Here is a 17196-nt window from a genome sequence, read left to right as displayed (position 1 = left end):
TCACTTCAAGTGTTTAACTCTGGCTGGGGCATGCCCATTATTTTGAGGTTTTATAGATATACAGCACTTTAAATAATTAATAGAAACCAATTTTTTCACAGAGAGTGCACCCATTCAAAGCAATAGTTGCGTCTTCTGTCACAGATTTTAATTTCCTGCTTTGATAGTATTTCTTAAAGAAGAGTGGTGGTGAGCAGAATGTATAACGGCTTCTCACAGATGGGCTGCTCAGAGAATGAAGTTGTCTGAACTCTGGTGAAATTTAAATCACTCATCCTCACCACATGCTGCTTGATGCTTTACACAATCCCACCCAGCAACATAATCAGTAGAAGCAGGCTGGTCGTAGAATCAGAGTTGGAAGAGACTCCAGGGTCATCTAGTCAAACCCCCTGCAATGCAGGGATCTCAACTAGATTGGACATGGCAGGTGGCCATCCCATTGGTGCTTAAAAACTCTCCAAGGAAGGAGAGTTCACCACCTCTTGTGGGAGTCTGTTCCACTGCCGAACAAGCTCTTAGTGTCAGAAAGTTGTTTCTGATGCTTAGTCAGAATCTCCTTTCTTGTAACTTGAATCCACTGGTTCGCTTCCTAGCCTCCATGGAGAGCAGGAGAAAACAAGCTTGCTCCACCCTCCATGTGACAGCTCTTTAGAAGCCATCACAGAGTTAGATGCACCTAAACCCACTTCCTTCCATTGGTTTAAGCATGCTGGCCTCTGTGTTGTACTGCAGCCTGTACAAAGACGCTTCCCTTTGACATGGCATCACACGTTCTATATTCGCCTCCGACACTCAGGCTATCTCATCTCTCACACCTGTGTGTGTATGCGTGATCTAACAATCAGATTGCAACCTTTGTGACAGCAGATTCTCTCTGCGCTAAATAGCAAGGGTTCACTCTTGCTACTTGCGTTGGTAGAACAATAATTCCAGGGAAACAGAAAAGCATATGGTGCATGATATATACCAAGACTAGCTATGCAGAGCTGAATAGCTGCACTAAATCAGGCTTGTTAATCTCTCAAAAATAAGGAACTCTGCCTCCCCGCCACCAAAATAATGTTACTACTATCAAGGCAAAGAGATGCTCTGAAATGAGGGAACACCTGTTGTGCTTCTTGACCATATAAGAAACACCTAATAATCCTGAGAAAGATGGACTTTTCAAACATGTGGTTATGTGTTTCAACATCTGCTTAAAAGTCTCAAGGACAATCACTGATATTTCCCATTATCTGGGCCTAAACATCAGTAACAGCAGCTGGAAGAAGCTTCATTGAGAGAATTTCTTTCTCTTTTTCTTCTTCCAAAGAATGGGAGGAATTACCTTGGGCATTTCCCAAAGTTCTACAAATATTGTTATCAGCTATTAAATTACAGGCAGCAAATGTTTTATGTGTGTCTGATATGTGTGCATTTTCACATGTGTGCATTGTGTCAAACCAACCCAAAAGTGCCCCGAAAATGACACAAAAAGGGATGCGGCAGGGCAGAACAGGATGCTTGCAGGCTTTTTCAATGGTGTTCCAAACATGCAATTCCATTTAAACACACGGTGCCTTGGAAAGCAACCCCCCATAAATTGGGAGTTGCCTGTACAGGACACTCCATTTTTTGCAAAAAAAAATTAAAAAAATTCCCACTTTAACATAATGAACACAAGTCAGCCAAAGTTGAGTTCCCATAGAGGAGATACAAAGCCATTGACATTAAAGGAGTTTTAAAGTGCACAACATTTACAAGATGCTGCACCATGCTGGACCATAGCTGTAATCTTGACGAAGATGTGATTATTAATCCATCATTAATATATGCCTTTTTGTTTACAAACATATCATGCCAACTATTTCCTTAAGGTCTTAACTCTCCTCTATAAATAGCAACAGTTCCACTACTTCTGATACATCTCATAACACATCTGTTAAATTTCACTCACCAGTCTCAATGTTAGCAATCAACAGTGGCGTAGCATGGGGGGTACAGGGGGGCCCGGCCGCACCGGGCGCAACATCTGGGGGTTAGGGTTAGGGGGCGCAAATCCACGGGTTAGGGGGCGCAAATTACTTGCCTTGCCCTGGGTGCTGACAACCCACGCTACGCCACTGGCAATCAAACCATTTTGGCTACCTTGCTTGCTGCAATCTGAAATTACCAGGCTGATTTACAGATTTTTAAACCCAAGGTACCATACGCACAAGGGAGAAGCAGGACACACCACATCACACTTACAATGACATCCATGACAGACTGTGCACATGGAATCATAGAGTTGGAAGGGACCCTAAGGATCATCTGGTCCAATCCCCTGCAATGCAGGAATATGCAACTGTTCCGTGCAGGGATCAAACCTGCAACCTTGGCTTTATCAGCACCATGCTGTAACCAACTGAGCTATCCAGGCATGCAATGGCAAAAGTTAGCTAGATGCTACACCACACACACACAAAAATCCAAACGTAGACCTAGCCAAACACTACAATGGTGCTATCTTTCAAATGCCAAAATGCCCAATCCCATAAACACACAGAGGACCACAGAAAAGGTCAATGCAACCATCTCTGCAGGGCAGAGTGTTGAGGCAGAAGTCCAGGGCCACATTCAGCAGAATGATCTGGAGCACCTCCGAAACCAGCAAGGCTGACTTACCATATTTTGAAGCGAAGTAATGCAACCGTTAGGTCCAGTGCTTTTTTTCCTAGAAAAATAGGTGCCGGTACTCCCCGTGAAGTTGTTACAGTAAGTGCCACACTTTAGAACAACAACAACAAAAAGAGGTGCCGATACTGCGTACCCTTGAAGTACCCCCTGGGGAAAAAGCACTGGTTAGGTCTGTAGTTTAAAATGATCTAATTGCCTGACAGAAACTTGTCAGGCAATTCCCTGCCCCAAAGCAGGGTAGGGAAGTGAGGTGCTCCACACAGACACCCCAGTAATACAGCAGGGTTGGATGAGAACAGGTCATGTACCTTTTAGATTTGTTTTTAAGTAGCTGCAACATCACTGTTGTTCATTTCAGCACAGCACCCCATAAAATCCAACAATATGGTGGTTTTGTGCATCGTGCAGCAAGTTGGTTAACTAAAATACAGTGGTACCTCGGGTTACATGCACTTCAGGTTACATACGCTTCAGGTTACAGACTCCGCTAACCCAGAAATGCTTCAGGTTAAGAACTTTGCTTCAGGATGAGAACAGAAATCGTGCTCCGGCGGCGCAGCTAAAGTGGTGCTTCAGGTTAAGAACAGTTTCAGGTTAAGAACGGACCTCCGGAATGAATTAAGTACTTAACCTGAGGTACCACTGTACTGAAGAAACTGTGGCCGCATTTACGTTAGGATGTTTTCATGTTTCAGTTCTGTTTCACATATTGGTGTGCTCCAATATACCGAACTGCACATGAAAGCTGCCATGCTAAGCCCACTAAACTGAGAGTAAGTCCCACCGAAGTTAGCACGACTTACTTTTGAGTAGAGGACTGCACTCTTTCAGAGATGCAATACCTAGCCTACAACTGTCTGCATTGCACCCAGAAACTGTTATTTGCTTGAGAAAGCAAAGATCCATCAGAAGTGGGTTTGTGGCACAGGGCTGTTGTGTGCTTCATCATAAGTGTGTGTGTGTGTGTGTGTGTGTGTGTGTGTGTGTGTGTGTGTGTGTTTAAAAAAAAATCCAGGTTGGCTCATACATGGATGACTTCTATGGGTGAGTAAGCCTTCACAAAAATAATAATGTCATAGGTGGCACTTTTTTATCTCTTTGCATCACCTTGTACACAATGCTTTTCAATGGAGTCACTTGGCATCCCACATTCACCTATCATTCATCAAGTGAACAGCAGTGAAGTGTACAGAAATCAAGTGTGAATCAGGCCTTTGTTGTGAAGAAATGGGGCCATGACAGTGCTGCACTGCAGATGTTATCAACGTGAGTTTGCAAGGCTTTCACTACTTTTTAAAAAACAATCAAACTGCTTTTGAGAAGAAACATTTGGAGAAGGGCTGCGGCTCATTTGTACAATGCAAGCAGAAGGTCCCAGCTTCCATTCCCAATATATCCAGGAAGGGCTCAGAGAGGCACTTGCCTGAAACTCTGCAGAGTTGCTGCCTGCCAGAGTTGACAATATGAACTAGATTCCTGGAGCAGTGTTCTGAGTCATAGAATCATAGAATTGTAGAGTTGGAAGGGAGCTTGAGGATCTTCTAGTCCGGCCCCCTGCAGTGCAGGAATATGCAGCCATCCCATACAGGGATTGAACCTGCAAGCTTGGCATTATCAGCATCATGCTCTAACCAACTGAGCTATCCAGGCATAAGGCAGTTCCTTGTGTCCCTTTATAGTGGCTTCTGCCTCCCCCTGTTGGATCAGGCCAGAGGCCCATCCAGTCCAACATTCTGTTCTCACAGTGGCCAACCAGATGCACACTTGCCTGGGAGCAAACCCCAGTGAACAAGACTGTGTTGTGAGAACCACTTACTCATGAGTCAGCACTGCTAAACTTATTTGGCTTCCTTCTGTGTAAAAATGCATAAATGTGCTAATGTCCATATTCTCTTCTCCTAACATAATTTGACATCTAGAGAAAGATGATTTTTTAAAATAAAAACAAATTAAAAACAGAGACCTAAGTTTTAATTTTGTACTGTCATATTTATTCTTATGGTCTATAGTTGTTGTTCTGAGCTGACCTGAGAAGGTTGGCAAATAAATCTATTAAATAAACATAACAGGCAAATATGTGTATTACGTTTGTCCCTCAGGAAACAATCATTCTCTTATAGAGCAATCCCTATTCACAGCTACTCAGAGTGAGCCCCACTACGCTGAGTGGGGCTTAAAACCAGGGAAATATGTATAGGATTGCCACTGTAAGTACTAAAACCAACTAGCACCGAGATGGATGCAGATCTATGGCTCAAACAGAAAGAATCATGAGCATGAAATAATTTCACCCATTAAGAAGGGCAACGCAAGCTTTAATTAGATCAGGGGAGGAAATTTAATTTGTGTAAATTCAGAAAATATATTCCATGGTGGGCAAGTGTTTTAGTAGGTGAGATCCAAGTAAACAGGTCGTTGTTCATTTGAGTGCCGTGAAGAGCATGCCAACACCAGGCATCTATTAACTTCATTATAGATAGGCATGCAATGCATATGTATTAACATCTTACCATACATAATTCTGTGGCCTTTACGGACGCTGCTTCAAAAATAGTATTTATTTATTATCCACTCTTCCCCCTGAAGGAATTCAGGGGCGTAGTCTAGAATCATTAATATTTAATTAAAACATTACAAAATTTAAAACAATGGTAAAAATGCCTGGTGACCAACAATATATTTGACTTACTTGCGTATGACCCCTTTTGGCTTTGATGGAGATTCATTTTGCCTTATTCACCAGACCCAGACCCTGGAGGTTAAATTCCTGTACCTTTAAGGACTGAACAGAAGTCAGAATTATCCCAGGAGAAGCTTTTTGCAACATAGTGATGCGTTGGCCATACCTGCAGCAACATTCTCTTCTCTGCTAATTTTAAAGGTAAGATTCAGAAGGTACACAGGGCATCTCCTTAAAATAGATAAGGCTGTTTTAAATCTTGTCTATTTTATCTTATCTATTTTATTTTATCTATAAGAATCATCTATTTCAGTCAGTGTAGATAATATTGGACTAAATGGACAAACAGTTCTCATCTGCACTGTACATTTGAAGCAGTATTATTGCACTTTAAACAGTTACAGACCCTCCAAGTTTCCCTATTTTCCAGGGACAGTCCCAGTTTTACAGAAGCCATCTCAGTTTCTGATTTGATCCTGCAATGTCCCACTTTTCCTTAGGACATCCCTATTTTCACTGGAGAAATGTTGGAGACTATGGAGTTATGAGACACACACACACACACACACAAGCCAATGAGATAAGTAACTATACAACCTTTAGAAGACGTCTGAAGGCAGCCCTGTATAGGGAAGGTTTTTAATGTTTAATGTTTTATTATGTTTTTATATATATTGGAAGTCGCCCAAAGTGGCTGGGGCAACCCAGTCAGATGGGATGGGTGTTGTTGTTGTTGACTAGGACATCCCTATTTTCATCAGAGAAATGTTGGAGGGCTTCCCTCCAAGAATATTGGGAACTGTAGTTTGTTATGGGTGCTGAGATTTGTTACGAGACCCCTATTCCCCCTGCACAGAGCTGCAGTTCTCAACATGGTTTAACTGTCAATCCATCTTCACAAGGAACTCTGAGAGTTGTAATTCTGTGTGCGAGTCTCCATCACAGGTCTTCCCCATCAATGACAGGCTTGATCCTGGGACCTTCTACACGCATTGAGCTATGGTCTCTCCAATCATACACTGCCAGGGCTAAGCAATACTAGTAAGGATTTGAAAAAACCTGACTTAACCTCCACAGTAGAGAAAGACAACGCAGAGCCTGAAGGGTTGTATTCTCCCACATGAACTTGCCCTCCAATTAAGATCTCTCTCAGAGTCCCTTCTCCAAGTGAAGGGCTGGGGCCCGTGGGTGGAAGCTGCCAAAAAGGGATGAAAAAATAGTAATTTTCCACTTCAGAACATTGTCTTCTTTATGCCTGGGAGCACTGTAGCATTTTGTGTATTTTTTCCCCCTCGGTTGTTCATACATTTGGTGGTTTGTAACTGATTTATTGTAAGTTGAGTGGGTATGATTGCTTTTGATGTATTGCTGATATTTTGTTGATTTTTGGGTCGCAACAAATATTAATCCTACTCAGAGTAGACCCACTGAAGTTAACAAACATGACTAACTTAAGTCTATTAATTTCTACAGTACTGTAGAAAGGCAGAATACAAATACAAATTTGAATTGAGTTTAATTCAATGCATCTTCCCCCAATTGCCTGCCTTCAGAGGTCAGCCAGCTGCCCCCCAACTGCAGAGAGGGCCTTTCCTGCGATGGCACCCAAATTATGGTTTTCTCTCCCTAAAACTGTATGCCTAGTACTTTCTTTTACTATTATTTAGGTACCAGATAAAGTTTGTCTTGGTGTCTAGATCCTTTAATGGTGTCTTACAATATTTGCCCCTTATAAATGGAGTGACTACTATTTTATCCTGGTTGTGTTTTTTTAATAAAACAAAACACTAATGTGCTTGTGGTTGTTTTTACCTGCTGTTTAATCATGTTTCTTTTATGCTGTACTGTTCATGTTTTATCAAACCGCCTTGAGGCTATTGTGAAAGGTAGGCTATAAATACCTCAAATTAAAGTGAAATGCTTTTAGACCAAGATCTATATGCATGCATTCTTTCCAATGCCATGTAGAGTCCGGCAACAGCAGCATGTGTTTGTGAGTTAAGAGGTGGATTCAGTCCTCCATTCTCCTACGATTCCTGTCAGTTTCAATCCCATTCTAAAAGCTTACTGCAATACATCTGGCACCAAGTTTTATGTCAATGCAGCTGGCCTCAAATCCCTGTAGGATGATACACAAGGATAGTCATCCCTAGACTTTCTTCCTGCCATTTCTGCATTCCACCCTTTAGTCAGCTCAAGAGCAGCAGCTGTTCGTGGCACTGTGTGCCACATCTGATAATTATGGCTACTGCCAGCATGGCAGCTCGGCCCCCAACTACTGTCCTACATTGGCTTCCCTACACTCTTTCATTCTTATCACCCATGCACCGTTTAATATCATGACACTGCCATGTCCATGACCATGACATTGCCTTGGCACAGAGTGGAGTCTCATAATAATATGACCCTTAGCAAAAAAGGAGCTAAAGCAATTGGGAATTCCCAATTACAGGAAAAAATATGTTACAGATCTTTCTTTCTTTTCTCTGCCAAAATTAATCTCAGGGTTCTGGGTTCTAGCCCCCCACCTTGGGCAAAAGATTCCTGCATTGAAGGGAGTTGGACTAGATTGCCCTCTACAATTCCATGATTCTATTGCCAGATGGGGACGTGGGTGGCGCTGTGGGTTAAACCACAGAGCCTAGGGCTTGCTGATCAGAAGGTCGGCGGTTCAAATCCCCGCGATGGGGTGAGCTCCCGTTGCTCGGTCCCTGCTCCTGCCAACCTAGCAGTTCGAAAGCACGTCAAAGTGCAAGTAGATAAATAGGTACTGCTCTGGCGGGAAGGTAAACGGTGTTTCCGTGCGCTGCTCTGGTTCGCCAGAAGTGGCTTAGTCATGCTGGCCACATGACCCGGAAGTTGTACGCCGGCTCCCTCGGCCAATAAAGCGAGATGAGCGCCGCAATCCCAGAGTCGGTCATGACTCGACCTAATGGTCAGGGGTCCCTTTACCTTTACCTTTATTGCCAGATGAGAGAGTACTTTAGAAGCAAGTTTACTCTTTGCATTTGGGGGTGGGGAGCTGAATCTGACTAGCACGCCAAACCCTTCCTCCTGCCCCTGTTGGCCAACTTTAACAAATGGGCAGCTCTGCCCCAATGTCAATTACGTGACGTCATGACAACTTGGAAGGCGTCTTTGAAGTCCATGAGTTATTTCAAAACAAACTGCTTGTAAATAGACTTCAAAGTGATGGTAGCCATACCTTTACCTGCCTTTCACCTGAGGTCTCTTTAATCTTGGAGTAGCAGGAGGCTAGTTGAAGTCACCTTTCTTATCAAGATGCAAAAACAGGGCTAGCACAAGAGGACAGTGATGATGAATGTTTTGAAACGGAGGTGCCTGATCATTTGGAAAGACAATCAAATCAACTCCACATTTCTGTTCCTGACAGTGTCCCACTTTATAAGCATACACACAGTTGTTCCTCCTTAACTGGCTGGAGTAACCATTTATGGATGCCAATACTCTTGAACTAGAACTGAACTAAGAATCAGGGAACGGAACATTGTCTCATTGCCAGTTGGCCAAACTAACTCATAACCCTTCCATTATTTACCCTATGCCATATTATTGCTTAAACCAGCATAAAATGCTATGTATCAGTAATTCCCAACCAGTTGGCTAGAACCCAAAATTGAGTACAGAAGTGAATTCCAAACTCCATGATACATTGAATGCATCTTCATAGTTTAAAAATACAATACAAAATTACTGTATGGGACCTAACCCAGATTTGGAACGTGGTGCAGGTGCAATGGGGTCAATCCTTTCCCCACACAAACCTAGCACGTCCATGCACAATATTTGTCCCAGGAGGAAAGCAACTCTTAAGAGGTTTCCCAAGAAAGGAAGCTCAAGCACAGGGAAGAAAGAGTTAATCTCCCTCCACCCATGACACAGGCCCAGGTCAGTACCCCCTACAGCAGTTATTTTAAATGCACACAAAATGGACATACCTGCAAATATTCTTTTAATGTATTGGGTCCTTTGAGCCTAAGCTTCCAGGATGTTAAATGTGTTTATAGTCAGTGCAGCAAAATCCACATTGATCATATGTGAATGAATAGTGTTGAATTTGGACCTGGATCCAAATCTGTGCTATACTGTGAATCCACTCAGTGGCCTTTGCAAAGCCCCCCCACCCCCAATTTTGTATATTATTTGAGGTCTAAATGAATGCCCGGGGTGGGAGGCAGCAGCATGCTCCTGGCCTCCCCTCCTCTATGCATTTGTACAGAGCCCTTGCCTGTACAATTTTATATGTGAGCCTTCCTATACACGTCCTAATGAACACACATAGGTCAAGGAACCTGCCACTGCAATGCCACACACACACCTCAAAAAAACAACACCAACCAACCACATGCACACACGCTCATTTAGTCCTCAAGTAACATCTAAAAATTCCCTTGTCTGTCAGCTTCACTTCCCATTTGCAAAGTGGTGACGATGAGACAAGGATTTCAAAATGTCTCAAATGCTAATCATGCTCCTAATAATATTGGGGGTGGGACAAAAGGATGGACAAGAAGGCCCAGTGAGTGCTGCCTCCAGGTCATCAGCTGAACATTCTTGAGTTTGGTAATGGCAGGTATGCAATTCCTGCTTTCCCACTCACTTAGAACTTCATGCAGTACATATAGATTCTAAGATATACTCAGAGTCGAGAGAGGATTTCATGCTCTTTATTCAGCTCATAGTGGTGAGGAGGAATGGAAGTTTCCCCAGAATGTCTGCTTTATATACATTATTTACACAATGGGCCCCGCATGATTGGCTATTTCCGGAATTCACCTGTAGGCCAATCAGGTTGCAGAATGACTTCCACCTGGAGCTGGATTGGGTGGCTCCTGTGGACCAATCAGACTGCTGCATTCTGAATCCTATTGTTCTAGGACCAATCAGACTGCTGCCTTTTGGATCCTATTCAACTCAGTACATAACAGATTCACTTATATATTAGAGTAAAAACAGCATCACATGGAGCAAGTCACTTGGGATGGCAAAATGTTCAGAGATCCCAATGCAACAGTGAACCAATCTTAGAGGTGCACATTGCATTGCCACTGAGGATACTGAGGTGCTTCACTTGATTTGTTCACAGCTACCCACATGTGATCAGAAAGTTGTGTTTCAACAAGCACTGTGGTACTGGGAGAGGCCTTCTGAATGGGGCAGTACTGCCCCTTGAAAAGGCAAGGTGTCTAGGGTCTACTCTGATCTGCCCTCTCTTCCCAGAACTTGTAAAAGCTGAGGATGACTAAACAAGGCACTAGAGTGGTGGTGCAAGGCAAAACAAGCTTAATAATAACAAAATATACAGACTTTGAAACTTTGACTTATTTTGCTCACTTTAAATATTAAAGAAAACCAAGCAAGTCACAAAATATTTCCCCTTGAAAACAAATAAGTAAAAGTTAAGGACCAATATGCCTCCTTTCCCAGGACCCACATATGAAAGTCAAAATATATTTAACCACCACATTTCTAAAAGTATATTCTCTTGACTTCTTAAATTAAATTGCTTCATTATGTCAGTCATTCTGAAATGTTTCTCATGCCATTCAGTGATAGGAATCCCAAGAAGCAAGCAAGGCAGATGAAGGAAAAATAGAGGGAAGGAAAAGAAGACATTGTTATTTGGAAAAAGTTGGCTAAATGTTCACATACAAATGGCTTTTGAACAACTCAGACACATCAGTGTTAAGAGAAACTCCAAGCACAGACATTCTGTTTGCTTTTCAAACTCATTTTCATCATATGTGAAACTGAATATTAAGAATTTTATTCAGAAGGTGATGAAAATTCCAGCTGATACCACAGACTATTCATTTTCCTAGGCAATCAAACACAAGTTGATACATTTTGCATGATCCACCACAGGCTTAGAAGCTATGAAACTGCTTGACTCTAATCATGAAATTAAACGTTTCATGTAACAAAAGAACACTTGCACTATGTGAATGAAGTATGTTGAATACCCAAAACTAGGACAATGCAACAATAGTAAAGTATGAATTAAGTTTATTTGTAGGTTCTTACTCCTGGATGCAACAATAACTCTCTATCCCAATTTTCTTTCAGTTTACCCATTAACAAACCCAATCATGATGACTAGTGGTTAACATCCTAATGTCTCTAAAAATTAAAGCATCTTGCAATGTTTAAATGGCAGGTCCTTTTGTTTTGGCTTCACGCTGTGGTGAGGTTTGCACAGCAAGTTACTCAGACGTAAGCCCCACTGAGTTCAGTGAAACTTTTTATCTAGTAAATCTTCTTAGGATTTGCACAGTCTTATTTTTGCTAAAGCAGGAAAGCATTTTAGTCATTCATCACTCATCATTACAACTAATATGCCATAATGCAACAAAGGAAAAACTGAGCGAAATATGTTACTTGGTACTTAATTCAAAGCATGATTTAGCCATCACCAACACAGTTTCTTTCATGGCTGTGTAAACACTCCAATATTTGTTCTTAAAGGTCAGGCGCTATATTTTGTGCATAGCTTGTTTTTTCCTCAAGAATCGTAGCATCATATGCAAATGCTGCCTCAGACAAACTTTAGAACATGGACCAGTCATTGACCTGCTACAGTACATCAACCACTGTCAAAGAAATCTATTCATGCAGCCACCACACGCATTGCCAAGTCTTTCCCACCTTAAAATCATAACCTATTTATCCTCCTCTGAGTCATAACAAACAGAAGACGATCGATCATATTCAAGACTATTCCTCAGGGCTGTTTTACAGTTTAGAGGGGTTTGCCTATATTTCACATTAATTGATCAATTAATTTCACAGCAGACGCATACCTCAGGACCACAGACTACTTGCGGCATATATTAAAGGCTTTAGCTAAGGCAGAAACAGGGAGCGGAAACCAGGAGAGGGGAACCATTATTACCACAACAGAAAGCTGTAGGAGTATGTGCACTGGTGTGTATGAGAGAGAGAGAAAGAAGCTCAACAACTTTCAGAAAGAAAAGTATACATATAACAAAATCCACATCCAGTTGCTGCATTGCTAACAGAGTGATGCTGAAACTAAAAGATAACACGAAGCATCTGAGCTTTTTATTCACACTTAACTAGGCAGCCTCCATCCTAATCAAAACTGCTGTACTGTACATGTCTTGCTATAGAATATTTGCATTTTGCACTAATTTGTGCGTCACCGCACCAGGACCAGAATTTCATTTCTCTCCGATTTAGGAAAAACAGCAACAGCATGTTATAAATCACTTTTTTAAAAAGAAAGAAAAAGACTAAGGATAATGTGGAGTGGGGTGGTGAGTAAGAACAGAGATCACCTAGGAGAGTTATGCTTATCCTGTACATTTCCAAAGGCCTCTAATAATGTTTCTTATCTATTCTTATTCATTCCGGCTGGACCCCGTGAAAGGGAATCTGCAACATTGGGGTACCTAGGCATCTCAAAAAGCTCCACCATCTCTGAAACATCTAGAAAGAAGCTCAGCATAGCATCCTCCTTGGAAGAAGTCATCATAAAGTAAACTGGACAACTATCCTGAGAAGCAACCTCTCTCTCGCTTGTGCCTGAAGGGATCTAAAGGGGTCTAAAACATTCCTGTGTTCACTTCTGGTTATCCTAGGCTGTTCATTTCTCTTGCTTGCAAGGGGTTGGGGAAGGGGACCTTCTATTCCTTACCCCTCTTTTGTTGTTGCAGAGATGCAACATCTTTGTTATTTAAAAGGAAATCAGGGGGCAAAAAGGGGCTTTATTATTTAGGTCAGTTTCTCCGACTGTCTTGAGTCCAGCCTCACGGCATCCTCCTCACCCTATCTGCGTTCAGCTGGTCAAGGAGGCAAGTGCTTTATGCGGGAGTGCTTTGATGTGTTGTTTGCTTATACATAAACTGGAGAAGAATGCACCGTCTTCCTTCGTCCGTTTGCACAAAGTTGCCATGGCCCAAGCGTGCTGTCCCCCCACACCGCAGTGCCTGCAAGTGGGGAGCAAAAGGTTGCCTTCCAGGAGGAAGGATCAGCGCCAAGCTAAACCCACCACCACCCAGCCCACTACCAACCCTCGCCTCGTCCTGTGCAGAAGGGAAGACCGAGCTCGATCGCTCGCTCTTTCCCATCCCCACCCCCCACCCCGGAGAGCTGAAGGGGCTGCTGGGGCATCCAGCCTTCTTTGGTATTCTGGGAAGGAGCTGCTTCTGTTTGCTGCAGCGGGGAAGCGGACGGAGCCAACACACACACACGAAGGGAGCAAAACGTCTCCCTCTCTCGGGATGCATTGGAAGTCTGAAGCCAGGGAGGAAGGAAAAGGCTGCCCCCCAAGCACCAGCTGCCAACCCTGCTGCAGCTTGTTGGTGTGTCAGCGGATGCTTATGATCTACTACACTGCAGTACCAGCGTCAAGAGCCTCCTGCTTAGAAACTGCCACTGCAGGGCAGGCAACACCAAAAACACATACACACACTACACGAGTCTTTCCACCCCACACCCCTGGCTCCTTTCTAGGCTCCCCACAAACCTCCACAGGCACTGCTAGGGACGGCAGATCCCCGCCCAAGACCACACAGGTGATCCCAACTATCCAACTCGACAGGCTTGAGCCTGCGTGTGTGTGTGTGGACGGTGAGGAGGAGGGGGTCTGTCTGGCTGTGGCGCCGCTTCCTTGGGAAGACTCTCCTTCTCCCAGCCTCCCTCCCTCTCTCCCCAAACTCTCTCCATTTGCCAGCGCTGTCCTTCCCCGTTGACACGAGGGAAAGGGAATTAAGGGGGGGTGGAGAGGCTTGGAGGAGGCGGTGGGGTTGTGGGGCTGCCCTAAGCACCTGCAATTTGCATTTTCTTATGTAACGTCCTGCAAGTTTCCCGGTTGGAGCTTGCTGGGGTTGGAAGCTGACAAGCAGACAGGCTGGGCTGATCAACAAGGCGCAAAAAAGTGAACCTAGACAGGCGCGCAAAAAGCTAGGTCATGTTTCTTTTTTAGATCCTGGGCTTCATGGGTTAAGGAGGCAATGTGCATTGCATGACTTCCTTCCACATGTGGCAAGTCAGCCTTGCTGCTGCGTATGGAGACAGAGGGGGGGCTCCTTCTCCTCCTTCTGAGTGGGGCCTTTGGCTTCTGCTTCCAAAGTCCTGCTCAGAGACTCTCCACTGCACACACACACACACACACACACACACACACCTCTCTGCCTAGGCTACTGTTGGACAGGTGGACTTTCTCTTAGTTCCCTTCCAGGCACAAACTCCCTGAAAGTGTTCCTCTCTTTTCTCTCTGCCACCAGGTTGCAGGCTAGGGGGAATGCGGGGATGGGGAAGGGCAGCTGACGAAGATCTGGCGAATAAACACAAAGAGCTGGGTTTTGCAAGGGTTTCTCTTCTCCCCCCCCCCCCCTGTCCACTTTAGAAGCACGAGCCACGCTTGCAAGTTGAACCGAAAGTCTCAGGAACGGCGCCCTCAGGTACACCCACCAGTCGCGCAAGGCCCTGAGACCTCTGCTGGAAACTGTTGCGGGGAGCGAGGAGACCAGGAAAGAAATGGGGGTTATGAGACACTGCTACAATTCCATCTTCCGGTTAAAAAATGTCAACAAAGATCTAAGTTTTCTCTCCCCACACCCACCCACCCACCCTCCCACCCTCTCTCTTCCCCGTTGGAAACAATTCATCCAAAGCAGATTTTGGCGAATTTCCTGCAAACAGAGCCTGGCTTATTTGTACACCGCGCTGCACGCAAGTCTGCACCGGCCTGCTTTCCTATTTCCCCCTTTCTCCCCTCGACAGGACTGCAGACCTGGCGCTATGGGGAGCAACAGACGAGAGTAACACAAAGGTGGGGGGGGGACTGACTGACACACACACACACACACACACACACACACACACACTGTGATGCAGTGTCTTGCTTACCAGTTGGGTTCTTGTTCTTCTTAAGACTCTTGCCACAAAGACACTGCAGCATATGCGATCCTTTGCTGAAAATGTTCCAAAGAAACCACATTGATTTGGGCGAAAAGCAATCCTGCGCTTATACACCCTGAGAAAGAGGAGATCCTTGTGGTTGTTGCATAATAATAAAAATTGAGATCAGGGTCTCCTCCAGAGGGGCACCAGTTTTTATCATTGGCCACCACAACAAAAAAACAAAAACAAAACAAAAACAAAAAAGAGGAAAAAAGATTAAATCCTGATCTCCCAGGGTGTTGGGTTTTTTTAATCCCCTTCTTTTCCTTTCTTTCTCCCCCCCTTTCCCCCTCACGTGGTTAATTTCTTTCAGACTTCTCAATGGATGCGTTTTTCAGCCAGGGTGAACGGTTATCTCCCTCCTCCAGAACGACGCTGGATTATCACCCAAAACTGTGGAAGAAGAAAAAAGACATAGATCCTTCTCTTGCTTGCCTTCTTGTTCCTGTTCCTTCTCCTCCTCTCTTTCAGATGGAAGCCAACCAAGACATGAGGCGATGAAATTCCAGCCAAGGCCAAAAACTAACCCGAGACAACAGTAAAGCGCGAGAGATCCCCACAGAGGAAACCATAGCCTGTGACTTGATGGCTGGGAGGCTGGGTGGATCTGCAGAACAAAGCCAAAGCATCCTACTAAAAGACTGCCATAGTGCAGCCCCTGGAAGGGAGAACGCACAGCGCCCGGATCTCCACCACCACCACCCAGCTCAAGTCTGATGGATGAAGGCAGGTGCTCCCCTCGGAAAGTGCTGGTTTCTACCATCAAATCATCTCAGGGTTGTATGTAATTGTGTGGCACCTGCGGTTCCCAGTTGCACAGCAGATGCAAATCTTTAGCCCTTAGCATGCAGGCGAACCACACACGCGACAGAGGCAGGTCTCTTCTCTCTTTCTTTCTCTCTCTCTCTCTCCCTGCTCCGTCCAGCACTGGCGTGCATTAGGGGGAAACGGAGACGGATCCTCCCCCCTCACACGCGCACACACACACATAGACAGAGAGAGAGAGAAGGAGAGAGAGAGAGAGAAAGACGCAGGCACACACTGGATTCTGCTCCTGAGCCTGGGCTATGAGTTACAGGCTTTCAACGGGAGTAGGAGGAGTTGAGATTTGCATGGGGAGCCTGGCTTTCCATGACGTAGCCACGTGCTCCCGAGCCTGTCACCAGTGAGATGCTTCAGCCAGCCCAGGGAAGGCAGTGTCACTGCAGTCTCTGCCTTGTCCCCCCACCCAGCCACCCAACCCCCCCTCTCCTCCGTTTCTCTCACCTAGCGTGCTGCAGCTTAAAATGCTGGACCCAGCTTGCCACTTGTACACTCCAGGGAGAAGTGCATCCCTGCATGCTAACCAAAAAGGCAAGGAAAACCCACACACACAGCGTGACACATTCAGAGTTGGAGGGAAAGGGGGTGGGTGGGAATGAGAGATTCCTTGGAAGACCCTGATCACCAAACGGAGAACCACAGAAACGTAGAGTTGGAGGGGGCCACGAGGATCATCTAGTCCAACCCCCTGCAATGCAAGAATCTTTTGCCCAACATGGGTCTCGAACCCACAGCCCTGAGATTAAGAGTCTCATGCCTCATTCTCTACCGACTGAGTTATTCTAACAGCAGGAGAGAGAGTTAATTTTACTTGTCTAGACCTGGGGCTTAGAGGGACGCGGGTGGTGCTGTGGGTCAAACAACAGAGCCTAGGACTTGCCGATCAGAAGGTCAGCAGTTCAAATCCCCACAATGGGGTGAGCTCCCGTTGCTCAGTCCCTGCTCCTGCCAACCTAGCAGTTCAAAAGTACGCCAGTGCAAGTAGATAAATAGGTACCGCTGCAGCAGGAAAGTAAATGGCGTTTCTGTGCGCTGCTCTGGTTCGCCAGAAGTGGCTTAGTCATGCTGGCCACATGACCCGGAAG

At 44.8% G+C, this 17196-nt stretch overlaps 1 protein-coding gene across 1 annotated transcript in view; it reads right to left on the bottom strand.

Annotated features, from left to right (window-relative positions):
- Nucleotides 1–15300, bottom strand: part of FGF14 (fibroblast growth factor 14) — a 315754-nt gene extending 300454 nt beyond the window's left edge. Inside the window, exon 1 of the mRNA XM_082218866.1 lies at nt 15236–15300. Coding sequence (XP_082074992.1) covers nt 15236–15287 — 52 coding nt within the window. The 5' untranslated portion in view covers nt 15288–15300. The remainder of the gene's footprint in view (nt 1–15235) is intronic.
- Between the last annotated feature and the right edge of the window lie 1896 nt (nt 15301–17196).

The sequence above is a fragment of the Podarcis vaucheri genome (assembly GCF_965113315.1).
Source record: "Podarcis vaucheri genome assembly, chromosome: 4".
Lineage (NCBI taxonomy): Eukaryota > Metazoa > Chordata > Lepidosauria > Squamata > Lacertidae > Podarcis > Podarcis vaucheri.
Note: the sequence above shows the minus strand (reverse complement) of the source record. Positions and strands in the feature narration are given on the sequence as shown.